The sequence below is a fragment of the Excalfactoria chinensis genome, chromosome 10, assembly GCF_039878825.1.
Source record: "Excalfactoria chinensis isolate bCotChi1 chromosome 10, bCotChi1.hap2, whole genome shotgun sequence".
Lineage (NCBI taxonomy): Eukaryota > Metazoa > Chordata > Aves > Galliformes > Phasianidae > Excalfactoria > Excalfactoria chinensis.
In genome coordinates this window covers 15259662-15281458 of record NC_092834.1, presented here as the reverse complement: position 1 = coordinate 15281458, position 21797 = coordinate 15259662, and the positions used below count along the sequence as shown (strand labels likewise).

Genomic DNA, 21797 nt, shown 5'->3' with positions numbered 1-21797 from the left:
GCACACACCAAATAAGGAATCTTCTTGTCCTGTCGCCTGCTCTGGGCTGGCTGTGTGCGTTATTAAACAGGTTGATTTAACAGATCTATACATACATTGGTGACCTCATGTTCGTGCCTCCCGCACAAGGGAGATAACCGCACACAGGAGATAACCGCACACAGCCCTTCCGATTCGCCTCCTCTACAGCAGAGGGAGCCTGCAGGCCTCGGAAGCGGTTATATCAGCACCGAGGGGTAACAGCCGCTGACAGACCTTTATCGGCTTACAGAAATTCGCCCCTTCAGCGGCGGTCTCTTAACACAGCCTCGCACTCGGCTGCCAGTCCTCATTCCCCCTCTCTCGTTCTCCTTTTCTGCCAGTTTTCACGTCACTTGGGCGGCCGGATGAACACCAATGTTTTTCCATGCACCGTAAGAGCTGTCAGCGGGCACCGCTGCGAGGCGACCCTCGCCCTCCCCGCGCCTCCTTCAGCGCGCCGCTTCCCGCCTCGGGGCCGCGGCTCGTGGTCTGCTCCTCCCCTCACCCGTAGATCCCGACACCTGCTCCGCAGCCGGGCACAGCTCCCCCGTCCCCTCGGCCCCTGCGCGGCCCCGGCGCTCCGTGTGGCGCCGAGCTGCTCCGCCCCGTCACCTGACCGCGGGAACGCGCCCGGCGCTGCCTCGCGCCGCGCTCCGCCACCCCTCCCTCGTTCCCTCCCCTCCGCGCTGCTCACGGTGGGCCGCGGGCGGAGTGCGGTGGGCCGCGGGAGGCGTGAGGTGGGCCCGCCTCCGCCATGGTGCTGGAGTCGGTGGTGGCGGATCTGCTGAACCGCTTCCTTGGCGACTATGTGGAGAACCTGAACAAATCCCAGCTCAAGCTGGGTATATGGGGGGGTAAGGAGCCCGTTCCGCCCCGGCTCTGTGGCGCAGCGGGGCCGCCGCCGCCACCGGGGGAGGGCGCTTCCTCGCGGGGAGCGGGTCTCGCTGGCTCCGACTACCCGAGGGGCTGGAGGCCCCTGTGAGGAGCGGGCGGGCGGCCTGTAGCCGCGGAGCCTAACTCTTGCTCGCTCCCCCGCGAAGGGCGGTCGCTGCGAGGGCCGCGTTGCTCCCGGAGGGGCGGTCGGTCGCCTTGGGACCGCGGCCCACCCCCTGGGGGCGGTCGGTCGGAGCGGGGCCGCGTTGCTCCCCCGTGAGGGGCGGCGGTGGTCGATGGGGCCGCGGCTTCCCGCGCTGTTGGCGCCTCCCGGCGGCGGGCCGGTGCCCCTGAGGGGGCGGGCTGTGGCGGCTGCCCGCTGTGGTGCTGTCCGGGCGGCACTGGCTGGTGTGGGGCCGTACGTGCCACGGGATGAAGCTTTTCTGCTTAGTCTGATTGCGCTGTTGCCACGCGGTGAATGATTCATACCGATATTATAAACAACATAGCCCTAGGAAGTCTGCTATTGAAGCACTCTGGTGGTACATGTGCAGTTTTCCTCACGTATGACCCGGCGTGCCTGTGCTCCCCAGCGTTATACCTTTTATTTGGAAGGCTGTGCTTGTTTTCCTTGTTCCAGTGTGTTTTGCATAGGTGTTGAAATCACTGAACCTTTTTCTTCCACATAGGTAATGTCGCGCTTGACAACTTACAAATAAAGGAGAATGCTCTAGTAAGTATTCCACTAATGATCAAGCTGTATCTGTGTGTCTGAGGGCAAAGCCCCGGGCTGCTTTACTCTATGTAGTCTCACTTCACAGTGTATGCCTTCTTTGCTTGTTACTGAAAGTGGTACTTGCTTAATGGCTTCTAACATTGCTAATAATATAATACATAATAATATAATAATAAAAATTGGAACAAAGGAAAAAAGAAGTCCACGGGTTAGATCATAAATATGTGCGCAAGAAAAGTACATCTGAGAAATTACCACTACTGTTTTCAAGTATGTTTCTGATGTTTTCTGCTTATCAGTCTGCTTGAAGGTCGGAAGGCCCTACAGAAGGATCTGGACAGGCTGGATTGATGGGTTAAGGTCCCTCTGTACTTGGCAGTGGTGAGGTTGTACCTCAAGCATTGTGTTCAGTTTTTGTGACCATCACTACAAGAAAGACATGGAGGTCCTGGAGTGTGTCCAGAGAAGGGCAACAAAGCTGTGAAGGCTCTGGAGCCTTATGAGGAGCGGCAGATGGAATTGGGATGATTCAGTCTGAAAAAGAGGAGGTTGAGGGGTTGCTGTCTACAACTGCCTGCAAGGAGTTTGTAGTAAGGTGGGGGTCTGCTTCTTGTCCCAAATGGCAGCAGATGAGAGGTTACGGCCTTAAGATGTGCCAGAGGAAGTTCAGGTTGGATATTAGGAAAAATTTCTTCTCAGGAGTGGTTGGGTGTTGGCAATGGCTGCCCAGTGCGATGGTGGAGTCATCATTGCTGGAGGTATCCGAGAAAAGGGTAAGGGTTGCACAAAGGGAGACGATTTAATGGGCAGTATTGGTGATGAGGTGATGGTTGGGCTAAATGATCTTAGAGGTCTTTTCCAACCTTAAAAATTCCGTGATTCTACATAGATATCACCTGTCCTAATAATTTGAAGCTTGAAATAGTAAAACTCTAAAATGTTTGTACATTTCTGTTACTGCTTTAGTCTTCCAGTACAAGCTAAATAACTGAATTTCTTCTGCTGCTGCATAATCATACTTCCGTAAGGTCGTAGTTTAGACTTCCATAGGGTTTATCACTTGTATGTCCAAGCAATAGATGGTTGTATGGTTCGGAACAGCTTATTAGAAACAACTGGTATGCACAGGTCTGTGTATTCTTCTTTTCTGCGTGAGTTGAATGAATGGATTTTCAAAGCCTGACTTGTAGATTGTAATAACTGAAGTCATCTGGGAGACTGTGATGCTGTGTTTTGATGTGGGTAAGAAGGGAGAAAAAGTTCCATCTGTTGAAATAAAGGCTTATGTTTATGGCTATGTAAGTTGATTTTCAGTTAAAACTGTGGAGGGTGGCATGTTTGAGATGTGTGCAGTCTGAATGTAACTTGTACATACTGATTAACCGTGTAATACGGTTATTTAAACGTTCCTGTTAAAGTAGGAGTAACAGTGAGTGAAAAAACAAGAGCTGCCAATAAGTAACTAGATTCTTGTCTGAAAAGTTCTTGGTTATTGTGTCCTGAGCTAGGGAATAGCTGTACTATGAAAGATTCTTACAACAAACTGCAGTGTGCTTAGCATTGCACTCAGGAAGATGACGGAAAACATGCTAAATTTTTGCTTAACATCACTGTTTCTTCTTTGTTGCTCTGAAATTTCATGTCTTACCTGCTTCTTTTGCCCATTGTTGATAACCCTCAGGTGGTACCAACTAGAAATTGGAATTTTATTGTAAGAATAGATAAATTATTACATCTTAAACTTAATTTTTACTTTTATTTTTTCTTTCTTTCTTTTATTCTTCTTCTTGTTTATCTTGTTTCTCTCTTAACCAGTGGTTATATTCCTGTTTTTGTGGTACGCTGTGTAGATGAGATCCTTCATGAGGTTTTAATTGATGGTAATAATTGTTCACTTGTCTCATTTTCCTCAGCTATTTGAGTCTATGCTGTTCTTGATGCTTGGCAGGCATTTTACGAAGAACTCAATATTGCTGTTGAGGCTTTTAAAATACATTAGGAAATTTTAAGTGCTGTACTGATTCTCATTAAAGAAATGAGACCTATGACTGTATTTATGGATTCCCACGTTCACATGAGCGCTGCTGATTATTTATACCTATGTCATACAGAGAACTGCATCTGTTCTGGAACTTCAATTTTGTGATTACAGTTTTAAGAGAAGTCAGGATAATAATTCTGCTGTCCGAACCAAGTTACCTTCACAATACATGAATCTGTTTAATACTTACTTTTCTTTTACAGAGTGAACTGGATGTACCTTTTAGAGTCAAAGTTGGCCATATAGGTAAGGTTGTTTTGTTTTGTTTCAACCTAAATCTTAAAATGGAACTTTGGAGTACAAGCCTTTGTCTTGCCTTTGAATTTCTTTCATCAAGATTTCTTAGGTGGTCTCTGTAATAGTACTTGCTGTTGAAGCTGGTGTAGATACTGAATGTGACTGCGCCACATAAGTGATAAAAAGTTCCCTGGGTAACTCTGCTTGTGTAAATTATAGGCTGAGTGTGGAAAATGTATCTGAGATGTTTCACAGGTACGTGGATGATCAAGGGAGCTGTAACTAGAAGTAGAATGTATGTCTCTTCAAAGGGTAGATTAGGAATATGAAGAACTTCAGTAAGATTGCTGGAAGATTGGAAGACATGCCGAGAGTTTAGCAACTCTTAGATACATGTTGTTAATTTTCTTTTCCCTTGAGGTCTGCGTTGCTTTTTCAAATGAAATGTCTTTTGGAAATAAATGTATTCTATTCCAATCCAATCCCAATCTCAGTTTTTGATATGAAGTCTTTGAACTCAAAGCTGCATCTTCTTGCTTGCGTTTTCTCTGCGTATATTTTTGAACTCCAAGGGCTTTGTAAAAGATGTACCCACACAGTTTCTCCTCAACTTCCAAGGCATTTAGATCATGAAGAAATAGAATGAATGACCTTCACTGTATCTTCAAACTAAGTACAGCATAGGTTTTTGTTTGAGGTAACTTTTATCTGCTTTATGTAGATAAACTGACTCTGAAGATTCCTTGGAAGAACTTGTATGGTGAAGCAGTTGTTGCAACTCTTGAAGGCTTGTATCTTCTTATAGTTCCTGGAGCAAGTAAGTAATCTTCTCATCATAGTGAAATAATCAAGGAGATAAATATCTAAAGGTACCATTAAATAAGCTGCTGTTTTTTATACTCAGCTCCCGCAGGGAACTTTCTAGACAAATGTAGGGAAGTGAGTGGAAGAACGGTGGGTAGAAAGAGCACTTGTTGCTGTAGTGGAAAGTCTTGATTGTGCCCATTTGTTCTAATTTTAGTTTCTCAAACGTGGTTCCTTTGATGTGTGCTATCTTGAATCCACTCTTCTGGCGTGGTTTAGATTTTTGGCTATTTCAGGATGCAGTCTGTTCCTAATTAATAACAGTCAAAAGTGGTAATTCTGTTAGAACTGATGGAAGGGTACTCCTATAAAACAATGATTGAATGTTGGTATAATCTTTCGTATCCTACTATTTCCAGAGGCAGGATGGAGGTTTCAGCCACTAGAATAGCCTTTGTTTAAAGTGTCATTTTGCAACAAAATGTTCAGAATATGAAATCATTCATTGCATGATTGTGAGCTACATAATTTGAAATTTAGGGTAACGCTGTCCCAACTTGGCTTACAGGTATTAAATATGATGCAGAGAAGGAAGAAAAATACTTACAAGATAATAAACAAAAGGAGCTGGCCAGAATTGAGGAAGCCTTGCAGAAAGCAGCCGAGAAAGGTACCAAGTTAATAATGCAAACCTCCAGCGGAATTCGGGAATTTACTGTGCTGTGAAAGAAAAGTCCAGTTTTGTAATTGATTTAATAAATTTAAAGTGTTTAGCTAATCTTACTACAGTGCTTTAAAAAGGCTCTTTCCCCTGTAGTTTAAGCATAAGAAGTGTTACTAATTTTGCTTACCATTTCTTTGTCCATTGGAAATGAGAATTCAATTATCTGGTATGGGTTGTTTTTGTGTTTTTTTTCATAAGGATCTCTGGAAACAGAACCAAAGACAGCAGCTGCATCTCATTAGGCAAATGTTTATTTCATTCAGCATCCATTACTGAGGTTCTAAAGATGTTTTGGAGGTGCACGTGAAAAGTCGTTCTTTGCTTAAAAAGAAATTTAAAGAAAGGTGGAAAGGTTTAATGTTTTTCACAAGAAAAAATACCATCAATAATACCCTCATTTCAGTTTCTGCTGGTTTTTATTGTATGGTGAAATATATATGATCTATGGCGATACCACCATATGATGATTGTGGTGGCAGAGATCAAGGTCAGGGTAGAGAGATTAAGGAGCAACAGGGAGTGTGAGTGGGAGGAACAGGAGGGATATGGAGCTGTTGGAATGGGTTTAGAAGAGGGCAGTAAAGATGCTTAGGGGGGTTGGAGCAAACCTCCTATGAGGAAAGTTTGAGGAAGTTGGGCTTGTTTGGCTTGGAAAAGAGAAGGCTGTGGAGAGACCTCATTGTGGCCTTCTGGTACGTAAAACAGCTTTACAAGCAGGATGGGAACCAACTTTTTTAATGGTCTGATAGTGGCAAGACAAGGGGGAAATGGCTATAAACAATACAAGGGGAGATTCAGGTTACATGTTAGCAATAAATGTTTTACTCGGAGTGTGGTGAGGTGCTGCAACAGATTGCCCAGAGAGAACTTGCAGTGTTCCATTGGAGCTATTCAAGGCTAAATTGATGGGATCTTGGGCAGCTTGAACTAGTGGTTGGCAATCCTACTGATGGCAAGGGGGATGGAACTGGATGATCTGTAAGGTCCCTGTTGAGCTAAACCATTCTGTGATACTGCATTGGGTCTGGTTTAAGAAATGAGAGTGTCTTGATGAGGAAAGAAATAATGACACAAGAAAGCAGTTAAATGTGAAGACAGTAAACTTTAAGTAAAGTTTTTATCTAGATCATTAAGAACTTAAAAATAATTGACTATTTCACACTGGTTAGTCTGGTTTTATTTTTTATCATAATAAATACATGTGTTAGAATAGTGGTACAAATTAGGCTGCTTTGGACAGAGACCAAGCTCTGAACTGATGACAGGTAACTGCATGTTAAAGACCTGCTTAGTGAAGGTTTTGTGTGATAGGAGGTACGATGGTTGATAAGATACATCTCTATGAAAATAGCAGTGCTTCAAGTCATTGGCCTTGGAAAAGCTCCTGAAAATGAAACTGTTCGTGGAATAATTGGGGAAAGATAGTCTGTGTTGTAGTCTCTCTGCTTGCTTTATTTTCCAGCTTCAGAACACTACTGCTTTAATCCTATTTTGTTAGTTTAAAATTCACATTTGCAGTCCTTCATACAGCAGTTTACCAATCTGTGTGGAATGCAGATATAAATCCTGCTTTATTTGTTGTCAGAAACTGTATGTGAGCTAAGCTACTTCAGTGGATGAATTTTGCAACTGTTAGTTCATACAGAAGCAAAGGAATGTTCATAGAAATTTGACCCGTGACTGAGCTGTTATTCTTTGCATCAGTACCAATGGGATGAAGGGATAATATAAAAAGAGTTTAACCTAATAGGCAGCACTTGAGGAATAGCAGATCTGGAACAATGTGCAATAATGCATCTGCGGCAAATTCTTAGTATTTCTGAAAGAGATTCGATACCTCCAGTGTTTGTTTGCAAGGTTTTAGAAAAGAGCTTTCTTAAAATCAGTAGATTGACTTGTCATTTGAAGAGCTAAAATTAGATCTGTGCTCATGTTTTGCAAGGCTACATTATTAATTTTTTCTCCCGGGGAGTCAAAAACTAGAGGAACATTCAGCCTGGATTATTCTAAATTGCAGTCCTTCTGCAGCTTCATTCAGTGGCACAGCAGCTTTGCTATTTGGGGTTTTCAGGTCATCTTCTATGTTATTGTGGTCAGGATGACTTGTCCAGTTCTTGTATGAGGAGATCTCTTGTCTTTGCTAGACACAAAGTTCTTGGGGTCCAAGTTGCTGTGCTGTTCTGTGAACTAATAAGAAATTCAGCTCTTCCAGAGAAGACAGGTGCTAAAAATATGGGAAATAACTGAATGGAATGATTTCAGGTCTGTGAAGCGTTGGCTGCATTTGCTCATTCAATTAGTACTCAACTGACATTAATACATGTAGAATCTTAATCCAGTAGGTCAGTCCTAGCAATATTTCTTTCAAAATGCTGTACAGATGTTGAACAAAATGGTTGTGTCTCTGTGTGGTTAGTAGTGTAATGTGATAGAGAAGTGATAGCAAGATCTGCTTAACAGAAACAGAATGCTTTCTATTTTCCAAGTTATTTTGGTCTGTCAGTATCAGTACTCATACATGGAGACCCAAGTTTGACACTTTCGTCTCTTGCTGGATAGAAATAAAAAGAAAATGACATAATATGTATCTGTTGACAGTCTTTGAAACTAGGTGTTTCTGAAGCAGCTCTGGTTGCTGGCTACTACAACGTAAATACTATCTTGACATGAGTTTTATGAACTCAGTTTTAATCCAGGAGCTGAATGTAACATGAAATCAGGCTGATTTCCTTTGTTTAAACAAAATGCATTTTTTGATTATTTGCTGCCATGTGGACCAAGGTGCTCATTCACAGGATTCCTTGTACGGGCTGCAGAGTCTGATTTACAAGGACACCAAGCCTGGTGGGTATGCATGGTTAATTGCAGCTTTATGTTTTAAAACAGCAACAACAAAACCCAAAGCAGCCAAATGTGGAAATGAGAAAACAATGCATATTTAATGATTATTGATTCAGGCAGGAACTTCAAGTGACTAAGGCTGTTCAAGAAGACTGGGAGAGTGTTTAGGAAGATATCTCTCATCTGTGTCAAATTCAGGAGTGTCATAAAATGCTGACAGTATTCTTCTCCAGCATTAAAACGCTGGTGTAGATTTTCTTCTCCTCCCTCCTCAGCCCATTTATTTTTTTAATTGTAGGGTGACCACTTAGTAAGTACTTACAGGGCAGGTTGAAGTCTTGGCTGGCACTTTTTCCTCCTTTCTTTGAAGGAATGTGCAAAGTACATAAAAAACAAAGCTCTTCCCCTAAGTTAAATTGGCCTTTGTGCTTATTTCCTTCTTACTTTAGTAGGACACACCCTTCTTATGTTATAACCTTTTAAAGTTAAGTACAGGCAGCCCTCTTGCTAAGTTCTTTTCTCCTTTATGGCCAGAGGGGTGAAAGATGCAACTCACCAAACTGGTTTTCTTTAGAAATGTATAAAAACGGACCATTAACTTCATTTGTGGAGCGGTTGTGTTTGTTTAGACTGTAATTTGTGTGTGAATATTAGGATTTACTTTCATATGAAACTGTTAAAGAATTATTATTTCCCTATGCGTCTTTTTGCAGTTTCAGCTGTCATTCATTCAAATAACATTCATAGCCTGCTGTTGATTGTTGTGAGAATCCTACTGAAAAGCTTTCTTTGGGTTTTCTTGTGTGTCATGAATATCTTAACTTGGAAGTTATGCACTTGCATGGTAGAATCCTCATCTGGATTTTGACTTCAGTGTTTTTCCCATATGAGTATTCTGTTGAGTGTTTCGTTATGTGCCTTTGGCTGAAGTCGTGAAATAAATGCTTGGATCACAGAAAAGAATATTCACCAGGGTTCTAATCAGTAGTTATGATTTGTTTTCACATCTGCTTTGTACACTGGAGATCTGAATTGAATTCATTAATAAGTCTGTGTGCTTTCTGAGAAGCCTGGTGATTATTGGTAACTCCTTAAACTCATGGGATGTTGTGTAAGGGATCTTGAAACATGCATTTACACTTGTACATGCCGTGGCCCTTGAATACGGTGTGATTTGTAAACTTAATCAGGAGTTGTTACTGGCGTAAAGGAGAAAAAGAAAAGGCAATGCTTTGGTTGCTTCCATGAAAGTGAATTCAGGTATATGTGAATGATGGAAAATGATGCTCTGTATTATGAGCAGTAGCTGATTGCTTCCTTAACAGCTATGAAGTTCTTTAATTCTTTTAATGAGAGCTTATTCTGATTTGACAAGCTAAGCTTTCTTCTGTCTTTTCTTTCATTTCTTGCATTTCTGCTTTGCTAACTTGAATTTTATGCTTTTCCCAAAAAATTGCTTGCGCTGAAAAAAGGACGTAAGCGTAAAAAGTATAAAAAGCATTTTAAGAGACCCTTTAAAGGTCGTGATCATTCAAAAGGTGGGTAAAAAACATGACTTTGATTTTGTTTTTAAATGCTACATATTTTGCGTGCTATTTGTATTAGTTTTTCTTAGTCTTGCATATACATTCACTGATTATTTTTCCCTTCCTTTTTGAAAGAGAACATAAAGTAGAGAGAGCTTTTTGTTGTTGGTTATCCACTCTGCCACTCTGTAAATCAAATGCACTTGTGCTTAGTCCTTACGAATTTCAGTTTATTAGCTTAAATGATCACAGTACAGCTCTACTACTGAACAGCTAGAACATTTCAGAGTATCTTTACATTTTCACTTATTGTGTGCAAGCTATTTAATCTTGTCCGGTGATATCCTCTGAAAAGCTCTAATGAACCAATCCTTTAATATGTAAGCATCATCTTCACCTGGGTGTTTTAGGATATTTTGTACTAAATTACACCTTCTTGCCTGTTTTCTTGCTGAAATTCCTAGTTAGTTGCTGAGGAACTTCTAAGGGGCTTTTGCCCTGGAGGGTGTGGGGAGGTATATCTTAAAAATGGAACTGGAAATGAGTGTAAGCTGCACTACTGTCAATGAAACTTAGACATAAATTTTCTTACAGTTGTGGTGTGTGCACAAAACTAATATTACATTCTCACAATACGGATACAGAACAGGAAAAAATCAAGTAGCTAGAGACTCAAGTACTAGGTATTCACATTAGAATAAGCATTAAATTTACGTTAGAATAGCTGTTAGTGTGCTTAAACTCAATATGTATTTGTTTCACTGAATGCCATTTATTTTATTTTCCAGATAAACCAAAGGAGGAGAAGAAAGATACTTTCTTGGAAAAGCTTGCAACTCAAGTTATAAAGAATGTCCAGGTCAAGATCACAGGCATTCATGTTAAATATGAAGATGATGTAAGTACCTGGAAAATGCTTTTTCTGTTCTAAATTTCACTTTAGTGAAGTAGTTATCTCTATTCCATAGAGATAAACTGTTATTTATCATCCTTAAAAATTACTGTGGCTTCTTGTGCATATCTTTGAATGAATTACTTCAAGTACAACTGAAAGCTGGAGTTATTTTGGGTATGTGAAATAGATAATCTCTGTTCTGTATTGCCTGGTGCTGCCTTGCTCACTAAGTGTGTGTGGTGACAGTTTGTCATACATCAGTACATGCAGTTGATATACAGAATTTTTCATTGTGATGATCAAAATTCAGCATGGTGGGGAGCTGTGGACTTATGGATGAGCTGGAAGACAAACAGTTAAGTAACAAATAGGTAATAGGTAGTATTCTGTCCCCATTCCAGATTCCTGGAAATGAGTGAAGCAGTTTGTGATGAGATAGCTGCATGTAGATAGGAAGCATTGGACATAAAACCTTATGCAAAGCTATTCTGGAGCTGTTTTCAGAGACACTGTATTCAAAATAGTGGAAGGAATGGAAATTGGAAAGTGATATAGTTGGCTGAGACACGGCACTTGATAGTTCTTCAGTTCTTTATTGTACAAAGGTTTAAAAACCTGAAAGAAAATGTCAGAAGTTAATTCCTAAGCCTTTAGTCTGCAGCCATATTGGTACTGACCCAACTGAGTGCTTCAGCTAGAACAATTAAGTAAAGGAAAACAGCTCAAGATTTCGATCAATTTTAATGAAATGATTCTTAGTGTGCAATGAATATGGAGAAAAAGCTATTCTTTTTCTGTTTTTGCAGATCACAGATCCACAGTGTCCAATTTCTTTGGGAGTGACATTGGGCGAGCTTAGTTTATTGGTAATATTTGCGTGCATGCATGCATTCGTGGTTTTGATTTACTTACCTTTAATTGGGCACCAGAAGGATAAGTCAGGCATTTGATATGATGCATTTATAGTATGGATAAGGAGGGTAAGACAGCCCTTTCTCCATGCAAAAAGCACTTGAAGTTTGTACAAGCAGCAAGTAATATTGCTGAGGAATATCATACTATTTTGAGACAAGCAATGTTTTTTCTTATGTTTCAAGTGATCTTTAAAACTGAATGTGCTTGATTTCATAGGAAAGGTTGTTCCCATGTTCAGTAGATAAATTAAGGCAGATGTTACATCAAGATGAAGAATGTGGTATTTTGCCAGGCCTCCAAAGAAAAGAGGACAGAATTTCAGTTAACTTGTTTGCCATAAGTGCATAGGATTTCATGGGTGGGATAAGGAGTTGAGGAGCTCACAAATTTGGGTTTTGACTTGTGTATATGCAGTTTAGAGAAGTTGACTTCTGTAGTCTGGTAACACAAAAGTGATTTATTCTGTGCTTCAAGAAATAATATAAAACCACAGATATGATAAGTAAGGTACATCATGAATGAGTTTTGTCCCTTTGAAATTTTAGACGACAAATGAGAACTGGAAACCTTCAATTCTAAATGATGCTACAAAAGTAATTTACAAGGTAATGTGGCTTTTTTGTTGTTGTTGTTCCTATCTGGTTAAAAAGTGTAGCTAGCAACTGTTGTTTGGAGCGATGTAGCAAGCAGGTACAGAGAAAAACTGGAAAAATGGTTTGTGAATTCTTGTATTTTACTTAATATTTTATATTTTTACTTAATTTTTTAATAAATAGAACTAAAAAGACTGGTTTTAGGTAAGGCATACCTTTCAAGGCCGTAGTTTGACCAATCAATGCAAACACTGATCTGCTTATAAACAACATTACACAGCAAGACTGAAATCTATGTAGTAACCACAGTTTCAAATAGTTCTGTCGAATTTCCTGTACTAGTCTATATGTAAAACATTTGGAATTCTGGTAGTGAAACATGCCCTTTTGCTCCTCCCCACCCCATTTACTTTTTGTCAGTGTGTGTGAATGTGTGCACTTTAAGAGCATGCTGCTTAGCAAGTAATTTTCTTTTCAAAATGGTATTATAAGATTAAATGTGTCTCAGTGTTTATAGTAGATTTGTTGTATAGCCTATCTTTTTTTTTTTTCCAAGTGGAAGCTGAATTCATAGAATGTATTGAATACAGAGTATGGGATCTGTTGAATGCTATTGTTTTTCTTTTTCTCTGCAGCTTTTATGCTTGGACAGCCTCAGTGCTTATTGGAATGTACACAGCAAAATGTATTATCATGGCTCCCATGAACAAATACTGGTAACGTAGAGTTAAATGAGCAGTGCTTTATCTCATGACTGTTATACCACTTCAGACTATGGCATATTAATTTCATCAACACCCAGCCCCAGACATTTGGTCAGCTTTATTCTGATAGCAGGGCCATGTGTTAATTCATTGTGCTATTGGTAGTTAATATGTTTTGTTAGCTCTGTATGTTACCAACTCCTGTAGATTTGGAGATGGTCAGAAACTGGCTTTGTAAGATCAGTTCTATTAGCGTGTGATTTAGCATGCTACTTACTCAGTACTGTTTATTTATCTGGGCTATATGAGGTCTTATATAGCTACTGTAGTGAAAACTGAAATAGTTAATAATCATGGAGTTACTAAAATTTCAGAATATTAAACCTTACTGGAGCAGAAGCTTTATATTATGAAGATACCTAAGCTGTGTAGATGAAACTAACCAATATGATGTAGCCAAAAAGAAGAACAAGACAGTAAAGCAAAGAATGTTGCCAAACAGATGAACAAGATCAGATCACATAAAGAGCATTTCCTCTTTTTACTTTTAGCAAACTACACCTTGTAGGTAGTAGCCGTCCACTGTCCCACTTGAAAGTTAAAGGGGTTACTGTAATATTTCCCTGAAGGCGGTATCCTGCTGTATGGGAAACAGATTAGGAAAAATGAGTACGCTGCGCTTGTCAAGTCTGAAAAGGGTCATAGCTTTAAATAGGAGGTACTCAGTAGGACTGAGTAATGATGATGGGTGAAACATAATTAAAGTAGACTGTATGGCAGAGTTGATGCTGGAAATAATTAAAATGGTAATTACATGGGAAGAATCAAATCCAGTTTTTGTGTATGAGATACTTGAAGGCTACGTCTAGTTTTTCTGATTTGTTGGTGTTTTGAGTTGCTGCTAGCTAGATGAGTAGTGGTGTACTGCAAATTGTAATGTTGTAAGCCTATGAAATACTCGTGAGATAAGGTAGCAATTAAATAAAAGCAAAACAAGTTTTACTTACTCCGAAGAGAAACTGGGAATGTGGCACTATTAATAGGGCAATTATATAGACATAAATTGTAGCTGAGGGCAAACATCTTTCTGTACTGCAGCTGAAGAGTACTGGATTGCAAAAGTACCTTTGCTGTTAAGATCGTTGCAGATAGCTATTACATAAATGTGGTTAAAAGATAGATAATTCGTAGGTAATGAGAAGCAGCTAGTTACTCTAGTGAGTGGTTGGCTAGTAATTGAATGAATAACTTAGATTTTGAAAGTAAACTTAGAAGGGATTATGAAAATGAGTCAGTTGGCTTGGAATATTGTACATATGACTACTCTTAGTTTATCAGAAATATGTTTCATTTTGCTGTGGAGAATGCTGAATATGTGATGTATGCTGTCTATCTGCATTTTATGTTTGGTTTTAATAAGGACATCTGTGCAAAATACAGTGCATTATTGACTCACTGTGTTTATCAGTGTCATGCAAATGTTCTGTGTATCCTCATACAATATTCCTCGTTTCCATTTCTTCTGCTGTCCTACTCTTACGGTTGTCATTTATTTATTTTTGCCTTGTTAACATAGCATATGCTTAACTCGATGGACTTGATACTAATAAGGAAGCATGGCTCAAAACTGGTAAAACCAGCTGGTCATTAAATGCACTCTAAATCCTTACTGTTAATGTGGGACTTGAAACCCAAGTCCTTTTATTTTAGTTCTGGTTCCTATCGTAGAGTAATTCTCACTTTCTAAAAATTGGAATGCAAGTTCACTGTATGTAGAAGATGCTGTGAATATGTTTTTCTGTCCTGTCTGCATTCTCTTACTTTGTTTAAACGCAGCTAAAATTCCTCAGGGTGCTTTCCATCCTGCCTTTTTAGTTTAGCAGAGATGCTTACAAGTTCTTAATAAGCCATTGTGAGGGAAGAGTGAAATTTGTCATGGGCATAAGATGGCTTGTGTAAATCCTCTCAGCTGCTTAGGAAGTACTTCCTGTTTCAGAATTTTCTGTGTTAAAGACTAGAAAACGTTTTAAATGCAGTTTGTAGTCCATATCCTGTTTCCTGAAATGCTAGGACTTCCGTCCAGACAGGCCATTTCAGTCTGACTTGTAAACAGTATTATCAAGAAATCAGATTTAGCACAGTAGCTGATTGGTCTGCCTCATAGCTGGAATAAGCTGCGTAATCCATAGCAGTCTGTCAGTTTCACACAAAAGTCTTCATATTTAAATAACGTGAGCATATGGCTGTTTGTGAGATTAGCTGTTATACATTAAGCTCGTTGAAAAGCTTGCCTTCACTGTTAGAGTTCAGAAAATACACTTAAATGCAAATATCATTAATAAGCGTGTGTATTTTTTTTTTTTGTAAATATAAAGTATTTTTAAAATATGAAATTGGGAGAAGAAATTACTGGAAGAGATTTATATCTGTAAGATATTTTCCTTGTAAAAGCTATGCTTGATATTGATAGTCTTTGTAAAATATGTCACTATTACGCTATGTGTCTGCAAGTACACAATTGCCAGAGTGTTTTAAATTAATGAACGCTAGTTGATGAAAGATACAAAGGTTCAGTGAACTTCTAGGCAAAGTTGAATTAAAATATAATAACATTCCACTTGATGAGAGAAGCTTATTAAGTCTGCTGTATTTAAACACTTTTAAGTATTTGTGCTACATTAGATACCTCATTTAAGCAGTGAAGGTTTGGGGAAACTCCCACAGAAAACATGTGAATTGGAGCTGATCTGTCCTCTATATTTTAAGTAGACCAACAGTAAATATCCTTCAGCAATTGCTAGACACTATCGCATTCCTTTACAGGATCAACTGAAAAGAGGAATTCCATATGGTGATAACCAGCCTCAAGACTACCAGTACAGTAAGTAAGCTACAAATGAATGAATGAATATACACTGTTTTGATCATTTTAGTTAGACTGAACTGATCATACAGGCATACCCATACTAGCTTCATTTTACAAAAGCCTAAACATAACGTAACATCGTAGAGGTCTTATTTTTTCTAACTACTGCTGGGCTGATCTAATTTGTTGTATGAATCAAATGCCATTTCGTAGAATCGTAGAATGGCTTGGGTCAGAAGGGACCCTAAGTATCATGAAGTTCCACTCCCCCACCAAGGGCAGGGCCACTAGCTTCCAGATCTAGTACTAGACCAGATTGCCCAGGGCCCCATTCAACCTAGTTTTGAACACTTCCAGGGATGGAGCATCCACAGCCTCTCTGGGCAGCCTGTTCCAGCATCTCACCACTCTCTCTGTAAAGAACTTCCCCCTGACATTCAGTCTAAACATTACCTCCTTGAACTTGAAACCATCCCCCTTGTCCTATCACTATCTATCCAACTAAAAATTTGGTTCCCCCTTTTTATTTATTTTATATTTTTTTATAATCCCCTTTTAAATACTGGAAGGCTCCAATGAGGTCTCCTTGCAGCCATCACTTCTCTCTGCTGAACAAGCCCAGCTCCTTCAGCCACTCTTCATAGGGGAGGTGCTCCAGCCTTCTGATCATCTTTGTGGCTCCTCTGGACCTTCTCCAGCAACTCCCTCTTTTTCCTGTACTGGAGGCCTCAGACTTGGATGCAGTACTCCAGATGGGATCTCACAAGTGTAAAGTAGAGAGGGACAATCCCCTCCCTTTCCTTGCTGGCCACCCTTCTTCTGATGGAGCCCAGGCCTTCAAAGCTGCATATTGCTGGCTTATGTTCATTTTTTCATTCACCAGGACCCTCAGGTCCTTCTCCATAGTGCTGCTTTCAAGGAGTTCTTCTCCCCATCTGTATACCTATTTGGGATTACTCTGAGCCAAGTGCAAAACCTTGCACTTTACTATGCTGAACTGCTTCTGTGGGTCTTCAGTGTACACATCATATTATGTGGAGTAGTTGATATATCAGGCAGTGGGCTTAAGTATTTTTAAGATGGCTTCCTGAATTAAATTAATATCAATTTTTTAATCTTTTAAGTTTTTAGACCAGTATCAGCTTCTGCAAGAGTTTTTATCAACCCAAATGCAGAAGTGGAACTGAAAACTCCCAAGCTCGATTGTAATGTAGAAGTACAGAGAATTGCTATTGAACTCACAAAGCCACAGGTAAGTTGGGTTGGTGTCACTTATCACCTGTTTCAGAGTTTGTGAGGAGCTGTAGGAGTAATTGCAATAAAACATGTGATCCTTGTGTAACAGTGGCTCCCCACCTTTAGATTCAGGGTCTCTGGCCCTTTTACCTGTAGCTGTGAGGACAGAACAGAGAATGGAATCTCTTATAATTAACCCTTGTTTTACTTTATCTGCTGAAACTATAAGCCAACAGTATAATGGAAGAGAAGTAAGGATAAAAGCAAGGGTAGGAATGAATGGTGTCTACTGGCTTTGGCAACAAAGTCCACTGAAGTACCAAGAAACTCATTTTGATAGCTCCTTAGCAATGTTATTGTTTATTCAGATATAACTTACAGTTTAAGTGTATTTTTAACTCTCATTGATACCTAAATGTAGTCTGTGTTGAGAACAGTGCCAATATTATTAGTGCAAATGCACTTCCAGTATTGGGGAAATATTGACAAAGGAATAAAATAAGATTTATTTGAGAAAGTTCAAGGCTACGTTTGGAGAAGGCTACTAGAAATAAAAAGTAAATTTGTTTTCTATCTCAGGGAAACTAGAAATCCAGATGTCAGTGTCCTCCAAGAGCAATAGGTATAGCTGCTGGTCTACTTTAAGTAGCAGTGGAAACGCATAGGCCTAAATTTCTATGTAGTTTGTGGAGCACTGAAGACACCTTTATAAACATATATTTCTATTTGAAATATTGCATGTAATGAAATCTGAACCTTTGCTAAGGAACTTGTTTTCTTGTGTTTAGTACCTCAGCATGATTGACCTTCTGGAGTCCATAGATTACATGGTTCGCAATGCGCCGTACAGAAAATACAGGCCAAATGTATGCCTCCATAAAAATGCCAGGCAATGGTAAGTTGCATTTGGTCTTGTGTTCTCTGAGAGATGTGTCAAGATGTGTTGAGTCCTTTCCAGTCTTATCATTCTCTTTAGTGGATAATGTGGTTTTAAAACCAGATTGCATTGATCATTATAACTTAATGTAGCTCCTGCATGGCCAAGTAAAAACAGTTTGCAGAAGAAATGATGTGAAAGAGCCAGGTGATGAAAATGGCCTAAAAAACTAACCTTGATTCCAGAATCTCTGAACAAGATTCCAGTGATCTCTCTAGAGTAGAGAGTAGAGCCAGAGTACAACTTTAGAAAGGCTAAAGAAAAAATTAGTTTTAAAAGGGAAACGTGTCAACTGTAGTTTTAGCTCTTAGTTTCTTATGGATCTTTTTCTGAATAATGAATTGATGCCACTTATCAAAGTGCTTAAGTGTTCTTTATGCTTTTACAGCCCAGATTTGTAAACATGTGGAAGTCAATAGTGGATGTAAATTTATAGTTCATCAGACATGCAATATAAGCCATCGGTCTTTTCAAAAATTGAGGTAGAAACCATTTAAAATTTTGTAAGTGAATAGCTTAAGGGAAGTGTTTGCATATTAATAAAACACTGCTTCTGCTGTTTCTAAATTGCAGGGCACAAAATGAAGTATGAAATTATTCACGTGTGGATTTATTGTAGGTGGAAGTATGCAGGTGACAGCATTCTTGAAGTTCACATCAGAAGGTGTACTCGTATGTGGTCGTGGAGTAACATGAAACAGCATAGGCAGCTTCTGAAGACTTACAGAAATGCATACAAGAACAAACTGACACAGAGCAAGCTGTCAGAAGAAACTCAGAGACAAATTCAGGTATGCAGTATTTCAATCAAGGGCGGGTATGTTTTGGTCCCTTGATTACGTTTAAAGAATTAAATATGCACAACAGTAATCAAGATTGATGGTTTTCCTAGAGCATAAGAGTTCTAGAAAGACAGTTGTAATCAGAAGCCCAGCGTAACCTGGTGGGGGAAGAAAGAATTGGAATGATGTTAAAATTAACATTTCTTGGTTGTAGGATAATAAACTTTAGTATTTTTACTGAAATGTAAGATAAGAATTAAGCTGTCTAACGTCAGGCTTCAGAAGCAGATGTACCCATTAAAAGAAAGGAGTGTGTCTAGAAAGAAACTGGAGAGTAAATAGGAAAGGATTGGTAGAGAAATTGTAGCAGTGAGACTTTCCTAAATGTGACTGAGAAGCAGATGATTTCATCGTGTATTTTTACAGGACCTAGAAAAACAGCTTGATGTCTTCAATATAGTCCTAGCAAGACAACAGGCACAAGTTGAGGTAAGAAATTATTTCCGTTCAGTAATATTGTGGCACTTCCAATGGGGTTGTTTCATCATTACAGGATCTTGTTCTGGTGATGATTATAGCTGAATGGGGGAACAAAGAAGGCAAGCTTCCAGTCTTTCGAGGACAGGAATAAATCAGTTTACAAGCTGGAAACCATTCCCTAGAACTTACCACTGTGTGTGCTGTTTCTGCTGTCTAGTCTGTACCTCTCTGCAGTCATCTCTATTTAAATGATTGTTTTGTTCTGTTGACTTCTGTTATTTCAAGACTAGCTCTGCAGGTATTCAAATCAAACACGTGCAGCTGTTACCACACTGTCTACTTTATTTTGATGATTCCTTTGTAGACAATAAGATCAGGACAGAAACTGCTGAAGAAGAAAGCCACTGAAGTTGAAAAAAAAAGTGGAGGATGGTTCAGTGGTTTCTGGGGTAGGAGAGAATCTAAAAAAAAGGAAGATGAAGAATCATCCGTTCCTGAAAGTAAGTGTAGGCTGTAATATAGTAACTTTTTAATTAGACTGGTGAGTTTCTATATACTTGATTGAAATATAGACAAAGAAGCAAGTTACAGTATGTCTTGTTTCCTACTGTACAAAAGTGAGTATGAAATGGACAGTATCATGCGGTATTGATCTATTTTGTGATTTTGTTTTCTGTTATTGATGATTGAGTTGGAAAATAGGGCATATTTCTGAAATAGCTTTAAGCGCTTTAGAACCTTCTAAGGAGAAGAGTATAGAGTTTTTAGCTGTGGTTTTATGGGTGACAATTGAAATATTGTATTCTGGTGATTTGCCACCTAAATGAGAAAGTGGTTCTAATAGCACTCCTCAAAAGCTCTTTTCATTCTTGGAAGATGTGAATCGCCTCATAATATAAATGGTGATAACTTCAGTACTACATACATAATGCCATGCCATAATAATGCTACTTATTACTTTACGAAGTGGACTTCGCTGCAATATGGAGTTCTGTGTCAACAGATCTTAAGTACGGTAGAAAACTTGTGGGAGGAAAATTGGTTCTAGTTGCTAGCTGAAATGTAAGCTTTTGTGGATTTTATTTATGTATGTATATATTTATTTATTTATTAGCTATCGATGAACTAATGACACCAGAAGAGAAGGCTAAGCTTTTTACTGCTATTGGCTATAGTGACAGTTCCTATCACCTTTCCTTACCAAAACAGGTAAACAGCTTTTAAAGGGATGGTTTAAAAACAAATCTTTCAATTATTGTGCTTTATGTGGGAAAGCTCTGAATTCTAAGTGGCAGCATTGTATTCTCTTACAATCCTATGAGCTCATGTTCTTGATAAATGGAAAAGACTAGAGCAGCAGCAAGCATCTGTGACCAGCAAAGAAGAAACAAAACTCAAACAATGTGCTTGTGTCAGAAAAGATTCATTTTTTGATATAGATAAATTTCAAGTGTAAAGATGCTTTCATTTCTGTCAATACCACGTGGAAATGTGGTATAAATCGATTCTGGAGCATGGTTCAGTTTTTCTTAATTTGCTGATTCACGTTGTCACAAATAGTACAGAGGCAAAATGTGTTTTTGACACGTGTTTTCACACTTTAAAACCTCTGTGAATTCTTAGTAGAAAGAAAATTCAACTCACCTCAGCATTTCTTGAAATGCCATGTTTTATATTACAGAAATGTCTGGTGAGGGTTGAAAGTTCTCTGTTCCTAGGTTCTTGCATGTGAATGTATGGCTGCTGGTTTAGCTGTAACTCCAGATTTCATTAGATTCATTTAAATTAGGAGTTCAGAAAATTGTTTTTGATGAAGATGACTAATTTCAGTTTTCTCTCTCTTTGCTAGTATATTGCCCATATTGTGACATTGAAGCTGGTAAGCACTTCTCTTACAATTAAAGAAGACAAGAATGTGGCAGAAACTCTTAAAGTACAGATAATTGATTTGAGTACAAAAATATCACAACGCCCAGGAGCACAAGCCATTAAGTAATTAGATTTATATTTTATTTTCGTAGAAACATTAATGTGAACTTCTTACAGCTTTTTTTTTTCTTGAGTATTATATTTATTTTTTTACATCAATTTTTTTTCTTTCACTCTTTCTAGCTAATTAGAAGATATTGTCAGTTTTGTGAATAATATTGAATGATATGAGAAAAGGAATATTATTTATTGCTCTGTGTGAATGTGAATGAGTTGTTTATTGAATCCATGCATTGAAATGCTGTATATTAATTATTTAAGCAATGCACAGTGCTTTAGCTAACACATTCCAGCCAAGCTACTGAATGTGATGTTGCTTACTTCATACAGAAAAGAAAATCCATCCCTGTGTATTGTGGGTAGTACATAGAAACCAGCACATGGAAGGCTGAGACCTTGCTCTTTTAAGAGAAAACAACCAGAAATAATGAGCACAAGTTATTGTTACACAGTGATGTAATAACGGTTCCAATGTCTGGGAAAGGAGCATGCATTTGTTCATGGTTTGATCTGTAGTTCTGTTATCTTTTGACTTCATACATAACATACATTCACAGCCAGCTCAGCTGTGAACTGTGGAAATACTTTGCTGAAAAC

At 39.0% G+C, this 21797-nt stretch overlaps 1 protein-coding gene across 1 annotated transcript in view; it reads left to right on the top strand.

Annotated features, from left to right (window-relative positions):
- The first annotated feature begins 639 nt into the window (after nucleotides 1-639).
- Nucleotides 640-21797, top strand: part of VPS13C (vacuolar protein sorting 13 homolog C) — a 75370-nt gene continuing 54212 nt past the window's right edge. Inside the window, exons 1-19 of the mRNA XM_072346039.1 lie at nucleotides 640-875; nucleotides 1584-1627; nucleotides 3875-3917; nucleotides 4630-4725; nucleotides 5281-5382; nucleotides 8218-8280; nucleotides 9750-9815; nucleotides 10592-10701; nucleotides 11505-11564; nucleotides 12159-12218; nucleotides 12842-12922; nucleotides 15734-15791; nucleotides 16901-17028; nucleotides 17801-17907; nucleotides 18569-18740; nucleotides 19158-19220; nucleotides 19576-19711; nucleotides 20326-20420; nucleotides 21061-21203. Of these exons, the coding sequence (XP_072202140.1) occupies nucleotides 776-875; nucleotides 1584-1627; nucleotides 3875-3917; nucleotides 4630-4725; nucleotides 5281-5382; nucleotides 8218-8280; nucleotides 9750-9815; nucleotides 10592-10701; nucleotides 11505-11564; nucleotides 12159-12218; nucleotides 12842-12922; nucleotides 15734-15791; nucleotides 16901-17028; nucleotides 17801-17907; nucleotides 18569-18740; nucleotides 19158-19220; nucleotides 19576-19711; nucleotides 20326-20420; nucleotides 21061-21203 (1727 nt within the window). The 5' untranslated portion in view covers nucleotides 640-775. The remainder of the gene's footprint in view (nucleotides 876-1583; nucleotides 1628-3874; nucleotides 3918-4629; nucleotides 4726-5280; nucleotides 5383-8217; nucleotides 8281-9749; nucleotides 9816-10591; nucleotides 10702-11504; nucleotides 11565-12158; nucleotides 12219-12841; nucleotides 12923-15733; nucleotides 15792-16900; nucleotides 17029-17800; nucleotides 17908-18568; nucleotides 18741-19157; nucleotides 19221-19575; nucleotides 19712-20325; nucleotides 20421-21060; nucleotides 21204-21797) is intronic.